The sequence below is a fragment of the Mizuhopecten yessoensis genome, unplaced genomic scaffold (genome assembly GCF_002113885.1).
Source record: "Mizuhopecten yessoensis strain PY_sf001 unplaced genomic scaffold, ASM211388v2 scaffold6439, whole genome shotgun sequence".
NCBI lineage: Eukaryota > Metazoa > Mollusca > Bivalvia > Pectinida > Pectinidae > Mizuhopecten > Mizuhopecten yessoensis.
Window position 1 is genome coordinate 80,335 of NW_018406550.1, and position 20,655 is coordinate 100,989.

The 20,655-nt window shown below is 36.2% G+C and overlaps 2 protein-coding genes across 13 annotated transcripts in view; one reads left to right on the plus strand and one right to left on the minus strand.

Annotated features, from left to right (window-relative positions):
• The window catches only part of LOC110452130 (nucleolar transcription factor 1-A-like), a 39,481-nt gene extending 33,580 nt beyond the window's left edge, over window positions 1-5,901 (plus strand). The window contains exons 18-20 of the mRNA XM_021500470.1: window positions 710-841; window positions 1,672-1,805; window positions 4,162-5,901. Coding sequence (XP_021356145.1) covers window positions 710-841; window positions 1,672-1,779 — 240 coding nt within the window. The 3' untranslated portion in view covers window positions 1,780-1,805; window positions 4,162-5,901. The remainder of the gene's footprint in view (window positions 1-709; window positions 842-1,671; window positions 1,806-4,161) is intronic.
• A 5,368-nt stretch (window positions 5,902-11,269) lies between these two features.
• Window positions 11,270-20,655, minus strand: part of LOC110452131 (protein argonaute-2-like) — a 45,626-nt gene continuing 36,240 nt past the window's right edge. For 11 of the 12 annotated variants that reach the window (XM_021500483.1, XM_021500482.1, XM_021500481.1 and 8 more), the window contains 4 exons: window positions 20,366-20,602; window positions 19,358-19,557; window positions 14,692-18,769; window positions 11,270-14,131 (listed from right to left, as the gene is read on the minus strand). In XM_021500483.1, the coding sequence (XP_021356158.1) occupies window positions 18,661-18,769; window positions 19,358-19,557; window positions 20,366-20,602 (546 nt within the window). In that variant the 3' untranslated portion in view covers window positions 11,270-14,131; window positions 14,692-18,660. The remainder of the gene's footprint in view (window positions 14,132-14,691; window positions 18,770-19,357; window positions 19,558-20,365; window positions 20,603-20,655) is intronic. The other variant, XM_021500474.1, reaches the window with a different exon arrangement.

Genomic DNA, 20,655 nt, shown 5'->3' on the forward strand with positions numbered 1-20,655 from the left:
TAGGGACCTAGTTTCTGAGTCACAGATTGGAAACAGTTGAGATCCCCACCCCATAACCATACATAAAATTGCTGGGCATGAAAAATTGAATACAGATATATATGCTACAGAATTGGCCTTGGGGTCTGGCATATTCCCATGGATCTCATTTGGAGAATGTTCTGCCATGATTGCTTAGATATCAAGGTGAGCGATACAGGCCCTATGGGCCTCTTGTTGGTAATTATAAGTAGAACTAGAACACAGAAGAACCACTGGATACAATAATACTTCTGTATGAGTATTGGAAATGAGTTAGGAAGATTATAAAGCTGTACAAGGGATCATTCAATACTGTTTTTTTATGCCCTGCTTTTCGAAGAAAATGAGGGATATCAATTTGGACCCGTCAGTCACTTTTCAATTTCCGTGAAATAACTACACTAATAATTGTCTGATTTGAACAAAATTTGGTGTGCCCATACATATTAACATTTTTAAGACTAAGTTGGCTCATCAATGTTATCTTTGCATATTTATGCATAATTAATTACACTTATACATTCTGATTGGCTAATTGGTTTCTGTTCAATTAGTGGTCTAATATTGGTCCTATTTAAAAAATATTTGTCTGCACATACATATTAACATGTTTAAGACTAAGTTCACAGGTCAATCAGACCCTTTAACCTTGTCCTTATGAATTCCACGAATTTGCTTGTTGTTTCAGGCTTCTTCACCAGTGAAGACAAAAAGCCCGGTCAAAACCCCAGCAGCAGCTAAGCCAGACTCAAGCAGCTCGGACTCCAGTGACTCGGGGAGTAGCAGCAGTGATTCAGAACCGGAGAAGACCGTAAAGAAGGTAAAATTACCAACGATTCCGTGATTAGCTAAACACATACCCAATATACTGTGAAGTTTTTGCCCTTCGTTGGTAAATACATGTTTGCCCAGCATCAGTTTTGTCCTTCACATTTAATTACCATGTGTATTATGTTGTTTTTGTTAATGTTCGCTATAATGATAAATTCACCCTCGCTATGGCGGGCACATAAAACGAAAATTTAACTGCCGGTATATACAGTGTACAGGGAAGTAACATTGCGTCTTTGTTTCAGAAATATTTAACTTTTGGTCTTTTTGGTTGTTTTTTACTGAAATTTCAAAAACCATGTAGAACCTAGATACAGCTTCTTACTTTTAATGTCCATTCTAGTGACGGGATAAAACCTGTATAAATGGTAGTCTGTATCTTATCAAGTGCAGAAAAAAATCTTTATCTTCCCTTATATATGTTGGGACTTCTGTCAAATGCCACATGTGTGAGGTCAACATAAAAATGATGGTGGGAGTTCATGGTCAAGCAGTATTGTAACTATTTCATATGCATTGTCTATAAGAACGTTTTAAGGCTGAACAATGTTATAGTTAGGGGTTTTTCAACCTAAATTTTACAAAAGCCTGTTCCTACATGTATTTGGAAAAAATAACATTGTTTTTATTGAATATGGGAAGGTGTTCCTGAATTTTTCTTCCCTTTGGGAATAAAGCACATTTTAGCCAGGGGAAGCAGCCTGTATTCCGCTTTAAAACTAGGCAAAATATCACTGATAGTGTGTAGCAATTTGATATGGTAAAACAAGTGTTTGAACAAGCAGACTGGAACAAACAAGTTATAATTTCTACTTACAGAGCCCAGCAGCTCAGAAGAGTCCCTTCACCACTTCAGCTGTCAAAAAGGTTGTGAGCCAGAGTGAATCATCTAGTGACTCGGACAGTGACTCAGAACTGGACACATAACCTCTCCTCCCACCATAGGTACTCATGTATGTATCTCTGTACTCATCCCACTATAGCGCCTCATGCATGTATCTCTGTACTCATGCCACCATAGGTACTCATGAATGTATCTCTGTACTCATACCACCATAGGTACTCATGAATGTATCTCTGTACTCATCTCACCATAGGCACTCATGCATGTATCTCTGTACTCATGCCACCATAGGTACTCATGAATGTATCTCTGTACTCATACCACCATAGGTACTCATGAATGTATCTCTGTACTCACCCCACCATAGGAACTCATGTATGTATCTCCGTACTCATCCCACCATATGTACTCATGTATGTATCCCTGTACTCATCCCACCATATGTACTCATGTATGTATCCCTGTACTCATCCCACCACAGGGACTCATGTATGTATCTCCGTACTCATCCCACCATAGGCCCTCATGTATGTATCTCTGTGCTCATCCCATCATAGGTACTCATTTATGTATCTCTGTACTCACCCCACCATAGGAACTCATGTATGTATCTCTCTACTCATCCCACCATAGGTACACATGGATGTCTATCTGTACTCATCCCACCATTGGTACTCATGTATGTATGTCTGTACTCATCCCCCCATAGGGACTCATGAATGCATCTCTGTACTCATCCCTCCATAGGCACTCATGTATCTACCCCCGATCGGTACTCATGTATGTATGTCTGTACTCATCCCCCCATAGGGACTCATGAATGCATCTCTGTACTCATCCCCCCATAGGGACTCATGAATGCATCTCTGTACTCATCCCCCCATAGGCACTCATGTAGGTAGCTCTGTTCTCATCCCACCATAGGTCCTCATGTATGTATCTCTGCACTCATCCCACCATAGGCCCTCATGTATGTATCTCTTTACTCATCCCACCATAGGCCCTAATGTATGTATCTCTGTACTGTACTCTTGTATGTATCTCTGAACTCATTCCACCTTAGGTACTCATGTATGTCTTTCTGTACTCATCCCACCATTGGTACTCATGTATGTATCTATGTACTCATCCCAACATCGGTACTCATGTATGTATCCCTGTACTCATCCCACCATAGGCACTTATGTATGTATCTCTGTACACATCCCACCATAGGTACTAATGTATGTATCTCTGTATATAATTGACTCACAACCACGAGGCTAAGTTCTCCCAGATACATAACCTCTCCTCCCGCCATAGGTACTCATGTACGTATCTCTGTATATAATTGACTCACAACCACGAGGCTAAGTTCTCCCAGATACATAACCTCTCCTCCCACCATAGGGACTCATGTATGCATCTCTGTACTCATCCCACCATAGGTACTCATGTATGTATCTCTGTATATAATTGACTCACAACCAAGAGGCTAAGTTCTCCCAAATGAAAGGATTCCTCTACTTCTACCAGAAATTCCAACTATTTATCTTTTTTTTCATTTTTAAAGGAAAAGTTATATTGTATCACTTTTTTGAAAAAATGATAAAGATGAAAGAAACAAAATCAATAACAGTGTTTTAATGTGTAAAAATACAATGTAGGATTCCAAACCTGAACCCTGATCATTATACTGTCGCTCCAACCAACGTAGCGTATTGGTCAACAGTAAAACACTTGCTCCAATGCTCTAGTTACATCCGAAACAAAATGAAGGGGAGGTAACTGTATATATGGAAAATTTAACATGGAGATTCTCAATATTCTTTTGCTTGTAGTGGGACAGGGATCCTTAAGACTTGAATTTGATTTGAAATTAACGTTGCTGTACATTCTTGCTATGTTTAGGGTAATTATTGTTGAATATATGCGTGATTAGCACCTTGTTGCCACCATCATACTGAAGGACATTTCTAATACATTGTAGATGTTTTGTATTATTAGAATTTACCTGTTGTTTAAATCGGCTGCTTAATTTTCTACTGTCCTGAATTTCTATATATTTGTATGTTTTTCTTAGTTTATATCATTCCATATGATAATAAATATATCTCTCCTGCAAATGAAGGTAGTTCTATTGTATTAGTGCTGGTTTTTCTAATAAATGTAACATGTTATCTGGGATGAAGCTCTTTACTGATCAAGATACATCACCTGTAGTTCAAACGTTAAGTAAGTCTACAACAAATATGTATTTGGCTAATAAGGGAAGAGGTATAGTTTTGTTCAGAAAAACAAATAATTAGTTTATTATATATATGCACTGGCAGTGATTCACATTTCTGTCAAGGTTTCTACCATTCTGTGTGGTCATACTTCAGTTTACATAATTCATCTTCTACTAACTTATCTGTCGCGATTTTACCTGTCACTATGATGAATATTCAGTTCATATAATTCACCTTCTATTTTTTTCGGCTTAGGTTTCTACTATCTTAATACTGGAGAACTGAAAAACAGGAGAAAGATTTCACTGGAAAAAATGTGCAATTTCATAATTGATCACCTCCAACAAATCAATTGTGAACTTACATCAACAAGCTAATAGGATTACATGGACTGCTGAATGTGTTCAAACCAGCGTTGTATCATATACTTCAGTCATTTCTCATTTATTCATCTGCAGCTATTGAACAATTTCGACTGTGTATACGTATTTGACATGAACTCATTAACTTGTGTTTTTGAAACCTGTACATGACCTCATAGACTTCTATCATTGTCAATCATCGTGAAGATTTTAGCATATTCAGACCACAGTTGTGGATCTCAACAATTCAAAATGAATTATTATGAAATTTGTTGCGGTCTGAGTGCTTGACATCATGGACTGAAGTCCAAAACTGGAAAAATGGTCATCAGAGATTTAGGTCATTCCCAAAACACAATATGGCCTGTTAAAATGTTCAAACTTTAGTTTTGAATATTGTAGACTTAGGGCAGCATTTAGTAAAATATGAAAACATTTACAACATTTTGTAAAATATGAAAACATTTAATTTTTAATTTGAAACATACAATAAATTTGTTGGTTATTATTTCATACTTGAGATGTGATTACCTGGTATGTAAATATAATTCCATCAAACTGATTTTTTTGCATTTTTGAAATAAATGTATTTTTACACCAACAGGAAGGTGTCTTTATCCCACTCGTAGTTTGAACTCCTGGATACTTGCTAGTATACCTTTTGGTACAGCCGTGTTTGTAAAATTCCTTTATTTGCTAGGATTGAAAGTACTTGACCAGTTCCTGTTTAATACAAAATTAGGTTTCACTTTTATCAGTGAAAATCACTATATATTTTTTTTTTATAAACAACTTGGTATTTTAAACACTTTGTTTCTAGATGTTTTTCATGACTCTTGAAAATGTCTGAACATGGGACAGATCACCAAAAATGTCTGATAACTTGAAAAAAATGTTTAACCATAAGTTGTTTACAATAGGCAATAGTAAAATCCAAAATTTCCTATATTTTTTGTGTAGGAAATTGAAAGAACATGAGAAGTGCTTTCAAAATAATATACAAAAAAATCTTGCAAATACAAGAAAGTCTAGGGAGTTCCAAATCCGATTGATAAAGCGTTCCACCAGTCTGAATGCACATATTGATTATAGTGCATCTACAAACAGTATTCCATACATTGTGTGTGATTTTTGTGGCTGAAGTAATCATACCAACAGCAGCATTCAGATAATTTCTGGAAATTGTCAAATATGGAACAGAAAAATATCCATGAACATTAAGTGTTCAAGTGATATCTTTCCAATTCCTGGATGGTATAGTAGGCCCCCTTGTGATGTCAACTACAGTATAAATTAATAAAGGAAAGGAAGTTGTTTTGTATCATGTTTTAATACTTGTATGGGCATTTAAAGTGTTTGGGAGTGAAGAAATGATGAGAACTCCTGAATACTTGCTAGTATACCTTTTGGTACAGCCGTGTTTGTAAAATTCCTTTATTTGCTAGGATTGAAAGCACTTGACCTGTTCCTGTAAATACCATGAGATGTGTAATGCAAACTTGAAATCATATTGTTAAAAAAGTATTGTTAATTATGGGTAAAATATTGTTTTAAATATTTGGAAAGAAAACAAATTGATCTCATGTATGGAAATATATGCCATCATGATTAAAAAGTCATGAATTTTAAAGTAGCTATGTGCTGTTTGTTATTATTTGAAGTGTTTCATAATAAGTTAAGATTCTTGCAACTTTAATAGAAGATAATCTGAGCCAAGGTTCAGTTACCTATTTACAACCTGTCTTTGTTCGTGGGATGCGTCATGAGCTAATTATTTTCATTTTGACCTAAAACCAAATAGTACTGAAGAGATTTTCAGTACAGGCTCTGACCCAGCATTGCTATAATTTTTGGTCAGTCAGATATCACAAGATGGCTGCCAATTGTTGGAATTGTAACAGGAAAGTGTGCTTCCAGTGGGTATCGAACCCTCGATCTCCAGGTTTCTAGCCGGACGCTCTACCACTGAGCTATAGGAAAATTCCCTCTAGCTCGAAGCTAGAAGGCGACCTTAATCATATGTACAATTAAAACCTGCCACACTACTCAGCCCAATCTCCTCCTACATTTTTCGACCGATCTCTTTGAAACTTGGTATACAGTATAACCATGATATGAAGTTGTGTCTCCCTTAAAAGAATTTCGATTTGAGAATTTTTCCAAAAGTTATTCCTCTTTATTCAATTCAGTATTTGATTTTTTGTCCAGAGATCTTTTACATTTTTCAATCGATCTATTTGATTTAATCATGAAGTCAACTTGTGTTTATAATTTGGAAACTAACCTTTGATTACCTGTATTCCTTAAAATACTGACAAGATCCCTTTAAATTAATTTTTGAGACTTCAATGTGACCATAATAATAAGTTCTAAGGATCTGTTTGCACTTTATTAATTGATTTAAGATCTTGATGGCACTATGTATTGTGAAAAAGTGCTTAGGAAATACACACTGCTCTTACACTAGAATATTATAGGATGAATAATGGATGCAGGCAGAGTATCTGCCTCTATATCCATATCTTTATAACATTTCAGAAAATATTTGTCCGTCCAGCGTCAACTTTTCCATTAAAACTACATGTTCTCAACAACCAAAAGGCCCAGTGTACTGATATTGGGCCTGTAGCATGCTGGGACGAAGGGCTACCAAGTTTGTTCAAATGAATGACCTTGACCAACTTTCAAGGTCACTGGGGTCAGATGTCTTAAAATCTTCAAACAAATTCTTCTCAATAACCAAAAGGCACAGGGTACTGATATTGGGCCTGTAGCATGCTGGGATGAAGGGCTACCAAGTTTGTTCAAATGAATGACCTTGACCAACTTTCAAGGTCACTGGGGTCCGATGTCTTAAAATCTTCAAACAATTTCTTCTCAATAATCAAAAGGCCCAGTGTACTGATATTGGGCCTGTAGCATGCTGGGATGAAGGGCTACCAAATTTATTCAAATGAATGACCTTGACCAACTTTCAAGGTCACAGGGGTCAAATGTTTTAAAATCTTCAAACAACTTCTCAATAACCAAAAGGCCCAGGGTACTGAAATTAGGCCTGTAGCATGCTGGGATGAAGGACTACCAAGTTTGTTCAAATGAATGACCTTGATCCACTTTCAACCTGATGTCCTTGTTCGACATTCAAGGTCACAGGCGTCATATGTATAGGTCTTTTAAAAGGTTCTTATGAATCAAACACTGATATTCTGCCTGTAGCTGTATTTTAGTCCACTTTTAAGATTACAAGTGTGAGATTAATACCAGGTGAGCGATGCAGGCCCATTGGGCCTCTTGTTGAGAAGAAGTTGTGAAAAGGTTTTTAACATATTTGACCCCTGTGACCTTGAAAATTGATGAAGGTCATTCTTTTGAACAAACTTGGTAACCCTTCATCCAAGCATGTTACCGGCCAAAAAACATCATCCAATGCCTTTTGGTTATTGAGAAGAAGTTGTTTAAAGATTTTGAACATATTTGACCCCTGTGACCCTCAAAATGGATGAAGGTCATTTGTTTGAACAAACTTGGTAGCCCTTGATTCCAGCATGCTACTGGGCAAATATCATCATCCTAGGCCTTTTGGTTACTGAAAAGAAGTTGTTTAAAGTAAAAAGTTGACGCCTGACAGACAATGGATGCCGCACCATGGCATAAGCTCACTTGCCCTTCGGGCAGGTGAGCTAATAACTGATAAGCCTAGGCTGATGATATTTGGTCAGTTACATACTGGGATAATGGCTACCAAGTGTGTTCAAATAAATGACCTTGACTTAAATTCGAGGTCACAGCGGTCAAATATGTTAAATACCTTCAAACAACTTCGGGCAGGTGAGCTAAAAACACTATAAAACAACTTTTTCAAAATAACCAAAAGGTCTAGGGTGATGATATTTGGCCAGTAGCATGTGGGGATGAAGGGCTACCATGTCTGTTCAAATGAATGACTTTCACCCATATTCAAGGTCACAGGGGTCAAATATGTTGAAATCTTTAAACTACTTTCTCTGAATTACCAAAAGCTCCAGGGTGATGATATTTGGCCAGTAGCATGCAGGGATAAAGAAAGGGCTATCAAGTTTGTTCAAATGAATGACCTTTGCCTATATTCAAGGTCACAGGGGTTATTTGTCTTTTAAACACTGTAAAAAGACTTTTTTAAATAACTTCAAAGTTTGTTTGAATTAATGACCTTGACCCATATTCAAGGTCACCAGGGTCAACTGTCTTTAACCTTAAAACAACTTCTTCTGACTAACCAAAAGCTCCGGGGTGATGATATTTGGCAAGTAGCATGCGGGGATGAAAGGCTATCAAGTTTGTTTAAATGAATGGCCTTCACCCATACTCAAGGTAACAGTGGTCAATAGTCTTAACAAGACGCCCATGGGCCTTAACGGTCACCTGATATATTTATACAGAGAGTTGATTTTGTTTTTAACATGAAAAGAAATATTATTCAAAGTGACAAAAAACAATAAAACCACCTTATTCAATATCTAGCATACAGATTTAAGACTAAAAAGTATTTGAAACTAGCACCTCTGATTCTAAACAAGGAAAATGAAGAAATTTTAGCACACTGACTCCTTTGAGCCCCACCCTACAGCCCTTGGGGGTAGGGCTGGCTCAAAATGTTCAAAGTATCAAACTGTCAACCCAAGGTTATAACCCCCCCCAAGTTATTAACTAGTAATATTCAAAGTATCATTTGCCATTATAAACCATAATAAATCCCCCCCCCCCTCCTTCACCATGGCGTAAACGTGAGACCCTAGGGTCATAAACCTTAAGACCCTTCCATCTATGAAGTGTGTTTGATTCTACCATATCTGGGTCTTTGAGAAGAAGATTTTTGAAATTTCAGTCAATTCAATCCTTTTTGGCCGCAGGGCTGATATCTGCATACCATCAAACTGCTATCCAATACTGATAATGCTAACCCAAATTGAATAACTTCCAATGGAAATTAAACAAATGTTGGTCCAAAATGTGATTTCCCTATATAAACTATAGCAAAGTTTACCCCCTCCCCAGGGTCATGAAATTCACAATTTTGGTAAAGTACCTTAAGACCCTTACCATATCTTGGTCTTGAGAAGAAGATTTTTGAAATTTCAGTTAATTCAACCCTTTTTGACTCCACCCATCAGCCCCAGGGGGTCAGTTAGGGCTAATATGTGCATACTATCAAACTGCTACCTAATACTGATAATGCTAACCTAAATTGAATTACTTCCAATGGAAATTAAACAAATGTTGATCCAAAATGTGATTTCCCTTTATAAACTATAGCAAAGTTTACCCCCTCCCCAGGGGGAAACGTGAGACCCCAGGGTCAAGAAATTCACAATTTTGGTAAAGCACCTTAAGACCCTTCCATCTATGAAGAGTATTTGATTCTACCATATCTGGGTCTTGAGAAGAAGATTTTTGAAATTTTAGTCAATTTGACCCTTTTTGGCCCCGCCCCTCAGGCCCCTGGGGGCTTGGGACTAAACAGGCCACTTTTTTTTGTTGACATTTGTCCATGGAAGGTTCCTGCAAAATTTCATTGAAATTGGTTCAGGGGTTTTGGAGAAGAAGTCGAAAATATAAATTGTTTAAGGACAAACGACGACAGACAAAAGGCGATCGCAATAGGTCACTTGAGACTTTGTCTTAGGTGACCTAAAAAAAAAAAAGTCAAGACACTGATTTTTTGCCTGTAGCTTTATTTTAGTCCACTTTTAAGGTTAAAATTGTGAGATTAATATCAGGTGAGCAATGCAGGCCCATTGGGCCTCTTGAAATCATGATGGCTGCCTTGGCCTCTCATTGGACGGTAATTAATGTCCATAATTTTGGTTGTTAGGCCAGTTCGAATGTTATATTCTTTTGAAGCTTTGTTGCGATTGCTCTTGGATGGTTTTGGAGACATTGGTAAGTCCTTGTTTATCACTTATCGTAGATGGGGCACAGGTGATGATATTTTAACAGACTTTTATGGAAGTTTGCACCCATTGCCATGATCCCGATCAAATAATATATTTTCAATTTTCACGGTGGAGCAGGGTGTCAAGGTTAGCTTTTGACTTAGTTATGTTTCTGATTGATTATCTTGTGAAATTCACATTTGTCCATCACCACATAACCAGGAGCCTCTTTACATTAATCGTGAGGGAACTGTAGATGGATTACATTGTAGAGCTGACAGCGAAAAACTCTCAATGGTGGTTACCTTGAGAGTTTTTTTGCCTTTCTAGTTGAAATTTCTGTGAGGTCCCTCTATGTCTTGCCCTGGTGATTGGGATAGAGCATGTGCTTCAGTGTAGAAAGTGGAGTTTGCTAACTAGCAGGCATTACAGGTATACTGTATAACAAGAAATTTCGCTGCTAAATCTGTTGAGAGGTTCGCAGGATATCTTCTCCACAGGCCTTTTATTTCTACCAAGACACAATAACACCCGCCCTCGACTTAGTGGCAGGGTGTCATCTGCTATTGAATCCTTAAAGCGGAGCAGAGATGAATTGTGACAAGTTTTGCAAGGGCAGAACCTATACCCCATCCATTGCCAACTGACCTAACTTGTACTTCTATCTGATGCGTTCTTGTATTGGAATGTAACAGAACTACATTTGAACTTGGCCCTGGTCTTTGTGTATTGTCCATGTCTATCAAGTTTCATCGAATTCAAGTAACTTTTGAGTTAGTTTTTGCCGAAACCAGTTGATGGATTAAGGTTTTATCAAAATTTCAGACAACCTTTAAAAAAGAAATTATAGGTACTTATGTTTTTTGTTTATAACTCTCTACTATAGCAAATGGGCAAGCAACTAAGAGTCTGAAAAATTCAGAACAAATCTGAGCTCTTCTTAGTTGTAGATTCAACAAAAAGGGCACAGACTCTTAACCCTCAGTATTTTTGGCACGGCACAGAAAGAAGCCGACGTAATATGATCTTTGTATTCTACATACCATGTGCAAATAAACTTCTCTACATCACAAACAAAAAGAAGCCATATTCAATATACATTTTTCATTTTATTAATTTAAAATACTTATAAGACTCTTTAAAAGCAACAGTACTTAACTAGACTTGGGAAATATGATACAACGTGAAGTACAAATGATAAAGTGGATACAACTAGATACTCTGTGTGGTACATAGTGGTGTCCTGTCCTCGTTAACACTCGCCCAACACAACAAGACAGCATCTAGTTGATAACAAAAATTGATACAATTGGTTCGCGATATTGCTGACTTTTTTCTTATTATTGTGTGGAATATTGCTTTGCCCAAACAAGACTCACATGAAACATGTATTGCTGGACAACAGATACTCAACAGTCCATTAGCGATTTACTCCGTACACTATCCAGAGTTCAAGGCATATAGCAAATAATGTTATTACTGTTTCAACTTACAGCATCACCGAGATATTCTTGATTCTACTAATATAGCGAGCCTCATTGTGGTGCAACAAATATATCGTTCTCTATTTGCACCTTGTTCTGATATTCCATTAATGCCTATTTCAAGATCTAACTAATATAGCGAGCCTGATTGTGGTGCAACAAATATATCGTTCTCTATTTGCACCTTGTTCTGATATTCCATTAATGCCTATTTCAAGATCTAAAGTTGAAGAAAACTAAACCTACTTGCTGTTTATCAAGAAATTAAAAAAACACCTTAACCTAGAATTAAAGGGTCAATTCTGTTTTCAACATAAATATTAAAATACCGAGGTTGAAAAGATTGGAGCAACAACCTTACAAATAGGCACAATTATTAACCCGTTCCTGATCAGTGGAATCTCGTGGATTACCAAGCGTAGTGTTACCTTTGTAGCGGTGTTAATAGTGTTCAATGCTGGGCATGTTTATATTGTTCTATACCTGTAAATAGTTTTGAACTTCAAGGCAGTTTTTGTTCCCAGAACCTTAAGTAATATTCTCCTATGACTAATGCTATTTTCAGCTTTTTTTCACAAATATATTTCACTTGAAACTACGACATACATATGTTTCAAACATTAAGATAAATCTTTCGAATTTAATCTGATACTTTGTACACAAAGGCCGATCTTTTGTTCTCTCAAAGTGTCATGTTTCTTCTACATTTGATTCTTTCTACTATATCATTCACATCGTTACACAGGCATTTTTTTTTTCAACTCTGAATTTGTTCAAAAGGTGGTCACATTTTCTTTTCGAGAGTCGCATAAATGTTTTTTTAACATAGATAACTATATTTGACTTGGGTGACCCCCCCCCCCCCCCCCCCCTTCCTTTTTCTGGCAAATTCTGGCTTTATTTGTGCTTGATAAATATCAAAGGCCACATATATACTAGTCACAATGTTTCTTTTTAAAATCATCGTTAACAATTTCACCTAGAATTATACACGAAATAGTTCAGGAGTACATAAGTACTGCTATTATTAAATTTGCTGGCAGATCTATCTTCTAAAGATTCAAATTTTCAACAATGCCATAGACCAGATCCACTTTGGTAGTATTGAAGAGCGATCAACTTGACATACCCTATATGTATGTAACCATGTTATTTCATTCTGTAAAGAATATAAACACGAGATTTTGACCCCCTGAAATAAAAAGTGACACTTGGGATTTTTGTCATCTGATTGATGAATTCTTCATGAACAGATATAAATGACCGAGGCAGCGAGTGAATGTGAAATCGTTAAAAAAGGTGGGCTAATGCCAGCTACATCAAATTAAATTTCATAAATGGACAATTATTGTTTAAATGTGACAAGATGATCCCCTTGTAAAGTTTCTGTCATATCTCTCCCATCATAGGCAACCTACAGGGAACCTTAGGTAACCGAGGAAACAAGGCCGAGAGACGAGACCTATGGCAGGACTAATAGAAAATATTTATCCCTTCTATGTACATCAACTCTTTGTGTTACACCTTTCAGATGCGATTATATTCTCTAATTATGTCTATATACAAAAAAAAAAGTTAAAATTACATACATGAAAAAGAAAAAAAAAGAAGATAAATAACACCAATAATTTGTCATAATATACATATATATGCATTTTCAACAAAATAATTACACGTTGAAACGTATGAGGGAATTCTGAGTGACAAAGGTCCCCAATACAAGAGGCCAGGGGGTGGGTGGAACAAAAATAACACAGTGACCCACAAAATGCACACGACTACTGGTCATACTGACCTCCACATTACCCACGATCACACACAGACGCACCTTAGCATACATGTAAAGACAAAACATACCACGTTACTAAACGTCTTCTAAAACCACTGAAACTGTAGAGAGCTATAAACAAAATCGTAATTACGGTATCTTGATATGTCTTCTCAACATCAATAGACTCGCTATATAAACGAAGCACACACATTTTGATATGATAATGAAACATTTGGGACATTTAAATTGCACTCTAAACAAAGACTTAGGAATAACGCCTCCTGTTGGCAGCCCAATGATGCTACACAAGTAAAACCTAACACAAATCAAGACTTCTGTAGCCACTGATTGGCCTTTACAAATTGCATCAATAAAAATATTTAAAAAAACAAAATATCTCACATTAATTTGATGCCATGACAAATTGCATCAATAAAATTTTCAGAAAACAGATTGCTTTGACATTTGACTACGCATACAACACAGTTTATATATAGGACTAGTTTATCTTTACATGTTATTTTTCATGCTGTGCATAAAAAAGTCACAAATGCTAGTACTTAATAGTTCATATGATGGTCACAAATGGAATTATATTATCACCATGATCATCACAAATGGTAGAACTATATAATCCACATGATTGTCACAAATGGTAGACCTATATTAGCTACCTGACAGTCACAAATGGTAGACCTATATAATCCACATGACAGTCACAAATGGTAGACCTTTATAATCCACATGACAGTCACAAATGGTAGACCTATATTAGCTACCTGACAGTCACAAATGGTAGACCTATATAATCCACATGACAGTCACAAATGGTAGACCTTTATAATCCACATGACAGTCACAAATGGTAGACCTATATAATCCACATGACAGTCACAAATGGTAGACCTATATAATCCACATGACAGTCACAAATGGTAGACCTATATAATCCACATGACAGTCACAAATGGTAGACCTATATAATCCACATGACAGTCACAAATGGTAGACCTATATAATCCACATGACAGTCACAAATGGTAGACCTATATTAGCTACCTGACAGTCACAAATGGTAGACCTATATAATCCACATGACAGTCACAAATGGTAGACCTTTATAATCCACATGACAGTCACAAATGGTAGACCTATATAATCCACATGACAGTCACAAATGGTAGACCTATATAATCCACATGATTGTCACAAATGGTAGACCTATATTAGCTACCTGACAGTCACAAATGGTAGACCTATATTAGCTACCTGACAGTCACAAATGGTAGACCTATATAATCCACATGACAGTCACAAATGGTAGACCTTTATAATCCACATGACAGTCACAAATGGTAGACCTATATAATCCACATGACAGTCACAAATGGTAGACCTATATAATCCACATGACAGTCACAAATGGTAGACCTATATAATCCACATGTCACAAATGGTAGAAATAAATAATCCACATGACCGTCATAAGAACTATATAATCCATACAAATTGAAAATGGCACTTAGTACTGTTGACTTTCATTTATTAATCATCAGAAGAAAAAGAGTACAAAAAAGGAATGCTTTTTCAGCCTTTTGTCAAGACTAGGTGGGTTCACTAAAACTCGAGATCTGCTACCACAATGTCCACATCTTGATATGATGCATGTTTTTCTATACAGGTTCAGTTCTAAATTGTCCTTTAACTGGTTTCAGTGACATTACCTGTACTGGTGTAATTTCCGATAGCACCAGTTAAGTTTATAAATGCCAAAGTCCCCGAGATAACCTAAGATGCGATCTTGAGAGCAGAAACAATTATTTACTGCTAGACAGATTTTGGTAACTATTCAAAATTTATAGACAACCACAATCTTAAGAAAATAGTTCCATCTGTATAATCCTTTAATGGCAGGCCACCCTTAAAGCAAACACAACCACGTTGGCTCCTTCAATGACATCACAAGGTCATTTGCATATAGTATTATACTGATACAAGGAGGCACTAGTTAAATGAGAACAGAATTATGTTTTTTTCCAAATCTGTCTACTTGTAACATTCTTCACTGAAAACCACAATCACTGTGACTACAATGAACCTTCCTAAATAAGACTGTTAGGAAGATTTTATCAAATTATTATAATGGTTTTTACATAAAACAAATATCATCTAAAATCTGTAGGACTGTTTTGTGCAGTAGATACACATTTCCCAGGAACTACATGATCATTTAGCTATTTGTAGATACAGGACTGGACGACCTTTACCCAGTTCTGGTTGACTAGATATATATTTTTCTCACAAAGAGTATTTAAACAACTAATTTGGATAATGAGTGAAATTGCAATAAAAAAATTAAAAATGTCTCCACAGAGACCAACCACAATTTCTTTTATAATCCATATAATTATACCAACATAGATAGGATCCTACATCTGAAGAATTACAAATTATTAATATCATGATAAAATTATTCCTGCCCAAGAAGCATTGATTTTACAATAAAATTTTATTTTGTTACCGAAATTATTATTATTCTCTTTATTTCCTCCTTTAAGAAGATTTTACAAACAGAATAATGTAATTATAATGATATATAAGATAATAGATACAAAATCAAATAACTAATATGAAGATCATTAGACTAAAATAATTGGGTGTGGTCTGCTGCTATAGTATCCTAGTTTATTTGGTGTCATGTAGTATTCAATATTCTTGGGTAAAACAGGACACAAATTGAAAATCAGCATATCATATGTACATACAAAGCTACTGGATCGGAAAATATTTTACTGGCACTAAAATATTTGCAAAAATACTATTGTATGATTATTTGTCAGCCCTCTATTAATGAATAAAAAAGAATGAATTGTACCAGTGTTTTGAATGTAATTGCATTATATTTGACTTAGCTGGGACTTGGAGTCAGGGAAGACAAGAGGGAACGTTATATTATGGTCACGCTTGGTTGTAGGTGTATAGTGTACATACATGGTGGATACAATATAGGTAGGATTGGTTAAAACCACTGGTGGGACTCGATGCAAAAATCAATGGTTTTATGCTAAATGACATAGATGAATTTATAAAATAAAAGATCAATCATACAAGACTCATCATAATATATGGTACTATTGAAGTCTCTGAGAGAAAAAAAATTGTCAAACATAATTTTGTTTTAAAATTGCAATGTACATGATTTTTATTGAGAACATTTTTATTGAGAACGTAAACCAACCTAACAGAAGAATCTTGATTTAACTTTAGACACTCTGCTAAATCTCTTTCTTTTTGTGAAGTGTCTTCGTTCTAAGTGTGACTTACATTCTACTCAGTGTCATGGGTGTAATGGTTAAAATGACAGCTTGTACTCCCACAAGGGTCGGAGGTCACAAGAAGCTTGTACTCCTACAAGGGTCAGAGGTCACAAGAAGCTTGTACTCCTACAAGGGTCAGAGGTCACAAGAAGCTTGTACTCCTACAAGCGTCGGATGTCACAAGAAGCTTGTACTCCTACAAGGGTCGGAGGTCACAAGAAGCTTGTACTCCTACAAGGGTCGGAGGTCACAAGAAGCTTGTACTCCTTCCTACAAGGGATGGAGGTCACAAGAAGGCCTACATGATTATTCCAACACAACAGAACAACTTACAAAACTTTATAACAAATAAAATGTGAAAAATGATCAACACGTTTCACTAGCACGATGGGAATAGCATTTCAACCTGTACAGTAAATGTTCAGCTGACTTTTACTAAACTTTTTCTCTTTTAATATCTTAATTTATCATATCTTCCCTGTTTAAATAACACTGAAATGAAACATTTAATGTGTACCATCAGGATAAATTTTATCAAATTAAAAATAGCAAAGAGTACAACAGACAGTTGGAATTGCTTCGTCATTTCAATTTCATATCCAATAATCTCTTTATGAAGAAAGGTCCAACTACTTTTGACGCAACAGAGAAAACTGTTCTACTTTGGCTAGTTGTCAGCACCAGAACATCACATCACCACAGGACATTAGTTCCCTGCACATCAATACCACGTCAACAACGTTAGCACATAGAACTATAAACTCTATTTAGCCTATGTACTACATAATAAATTCAAGTATAAAAATCTTAATAAAATACCAAGAAAGGTAACAGGGAAAAAATCCAACCTCTGTGTGGTACTCTCTGATTGTACTGTAAAGAGCAGGTATATACAGCATGATCAATTATATAGAAAAGGCAAGAGAAAATTATTTTACATCATTTCAGATATAATATAAGGAAAGTCTTCGGAGGCGTTTGTTGGATTTGTATTTTTTCCTTTGCAGGAGGTGAGGTACCATGGCAGGACCACGTCCCTGCTACCTTTCCTGTTCACAGCCCAATTATCTGTTGTACACACAGAAAAAGGATGATAATAAATAGTTACGAGAATAAACGATGTCATGATTAACACACAAAAAAGTACTACTTTGAATTACCACTGGTTTGACATGGTTTACACAATTAACATTCCTGGTCAAGATAACAATTATAAAAACATTTCGTTCTGTTAAATATCCAGCTTCCGGTTGAATTTTCAAACCATCTAACAACTAAATTAAACACATCAGCTATTTAGACACACTCTTCTAATAGTGAGTTTTGTATGATATGAACTTCAGAAAACAATTCTTTCATTAAAACCTAATTGGTCAAAGTCGTCCATGACAATCCATTTCACTCTTTTTTTCCCCATCAAGTATGCAAAAGACATTTTAATGGACTGTGGTATGGTTTTTAAGTACTGTAATTGATTATTAACAGGAGGGAATGCTAAAATTGATCAATGACTATGTAGTTAAAACTGCCATATATTTAGTGAAAATGTACAAATTGTTTCACCTGTTGATCAGGTTTGCACACCTGACAGATCAAAAGAGTCTATCAACAGTTCAGTCCACTACTTGTCTGACAGATGACGCGGCACCATGACGTTAAATACACAGACCGTTGTAGGACTCAACACGGAGCAGTGTTGTATATCAATGTCCACCTGTCATAGAGACAGGAAAAATTGTCAAACTAAGGAGTCTTTGTCGCATGTTGATTGCAATATCTGGTCAGGATACAGTTATAAATATTATGGTACTGGATACAACTTGTAGTAGTTTCGCTGCATAAGTTTAAATGGAGTGGAATTAAAGCTCTGGAATCCCATCAATCCTGGCACTTCCTGTCACATGGTCTCTAGGCAAAGTACATGACCTTGGTGGTATCTGGATGGACTGTGACTGCCCGTGCCATAGCTGTCGGCGTTCGATCCTCACTGTTGTCAGAGTGACGACTGCCCTCTCCACTATAAAACAAGCACAGTATGTCAACATTTTCATTCCTTTAAATAGGACCCTACAAATAATCAGCTGCAATCTTAATTTAAAGTTATTTTCCAGGAAAGAAATTGAATGTACTAACATTATATATTGAGAGATTCTCCACTTAAATTCCTTGTTATTCAAACAGAAATGTAGCTTTATTATTTTGCTCACTGTCGAAATCGGTATTTTTTGCCCATGGTACACATTAATTCATTCATTATCTAGTACTCAATGGTCAAATTTTCTCATTACAATACTGATCTGGGTTAAAATCTACAAAAAAAATAGAAAATGTCTGTAAGACATAAATGCCCCCGTCACCATGTTAAATTAGCTTCAGTGTTTGATGTTCTATAAATAGTTGCAACCACTTTGATCACGTGACAGGACAGACATGGGCAACACTATTACGGGGGCATAAAAACCAACTACTAATGAATGTATGCTTGCAGAATACTGCTATTTCAAAATATTTTTTTTAACCAATTACCATCAACAATTTTATGTATTATGATAAGGTGTTTTTTTCTCTGTCTATTCTGGGTGGACAGTTTAAGTAAGAGAGTTACCTGTCATGTTCTTTCTCCACAAGGTGATAGCGTGCCCTGAATGCCACCAAGTGTGCATAGTAGGCTGGGGCCGGGATGGACACACTTCGTGTACAGCGTACGTAAGTGTGGCACAGCTGGTAGGTCAGAGTCTGCAGCTCATCTGCCTGGAAACGGTTGTCGTCCCATAGTACATGGTAATGTGAAGGCCTGCTCGTACCCTGGATGTTTTTTAAGACACAAAAATCACGTATTAATTGTTTCACAAAAGATTTCCATACAGTACAAAGCAATATTTTATAAATCTAAAATCCCTCAGCTCTCATAATCACCATCATCGGCAGTTAAAGCACCTGTGAACATATCCTTTCCTTACATAATGAATTTTATTTACAGCCAAAACAAAATTACAAGAATAAAACTTATTTAAGAATTTGTTTGAGAAAGGAGATATTCATCAACTGCTGTAACATTTGCCTCATAGTTTGTTTCACATCATTGGGATTTTGTGTTTGCTATCAAGATCAAGGACAGACTGCATGCATGGACTGGAAATCCTACTTCTGTTCTGTCTACTTTTTATCACATCAGAGCACGACATTGTGACCTATGTATGGGAGTTATACCCAAGAACATGTCATCAGCTATTCAACATTTTGTATTTGTTAAAACTAAGTTATACATAAAGTGAATTAACAGTAATATGGTATTCATAATGTAACAAAATGAGTAAAATAATTATAAAAGAAGCACATATTTAGTTAGAAATTTATTTTTGTGAATGAAAACATAATTATCTCCCCTTACATTTTTCTTTGTACTTATGGTTTTGACAAGATTTCGCTGAAATTTTGCATGGCTATACAGTTCTAATTCTAACATTAACTGTCTGTTTGAATTGTTACCTGTATTCCTGCATGGCTATACAGTTCTAATTCTAACATTAACTTTCTGTTTGAATTGTTACCTGTATTCCTGCATGGCTATACAGTTCTAATTCTAACATTAACTGTCTGTTTGAATTGTTACCTGTATTCCTGCATGGCTACACAGGTAAAAGTCGAACTCTGTCGGGTGGGTGATGCCAACGTCAACTGTGGTCCCGGCTGGAATGTTGCCACTACGCCCTATCTGGTCCTTCCGGTCTGCACAGAACAGACGAGTGTGATGTCGCTTCTGTACTACGATGAATGTTATACCTGGCTGATACCCCATTTCAAGCTTCATACAGGCTTCACGCACAGCTCGCAATTCATGTGATAACACCTGGGGATAGAAGGTGAAAATAACACTCAGCACAAAAAATATGTAACAAAGCA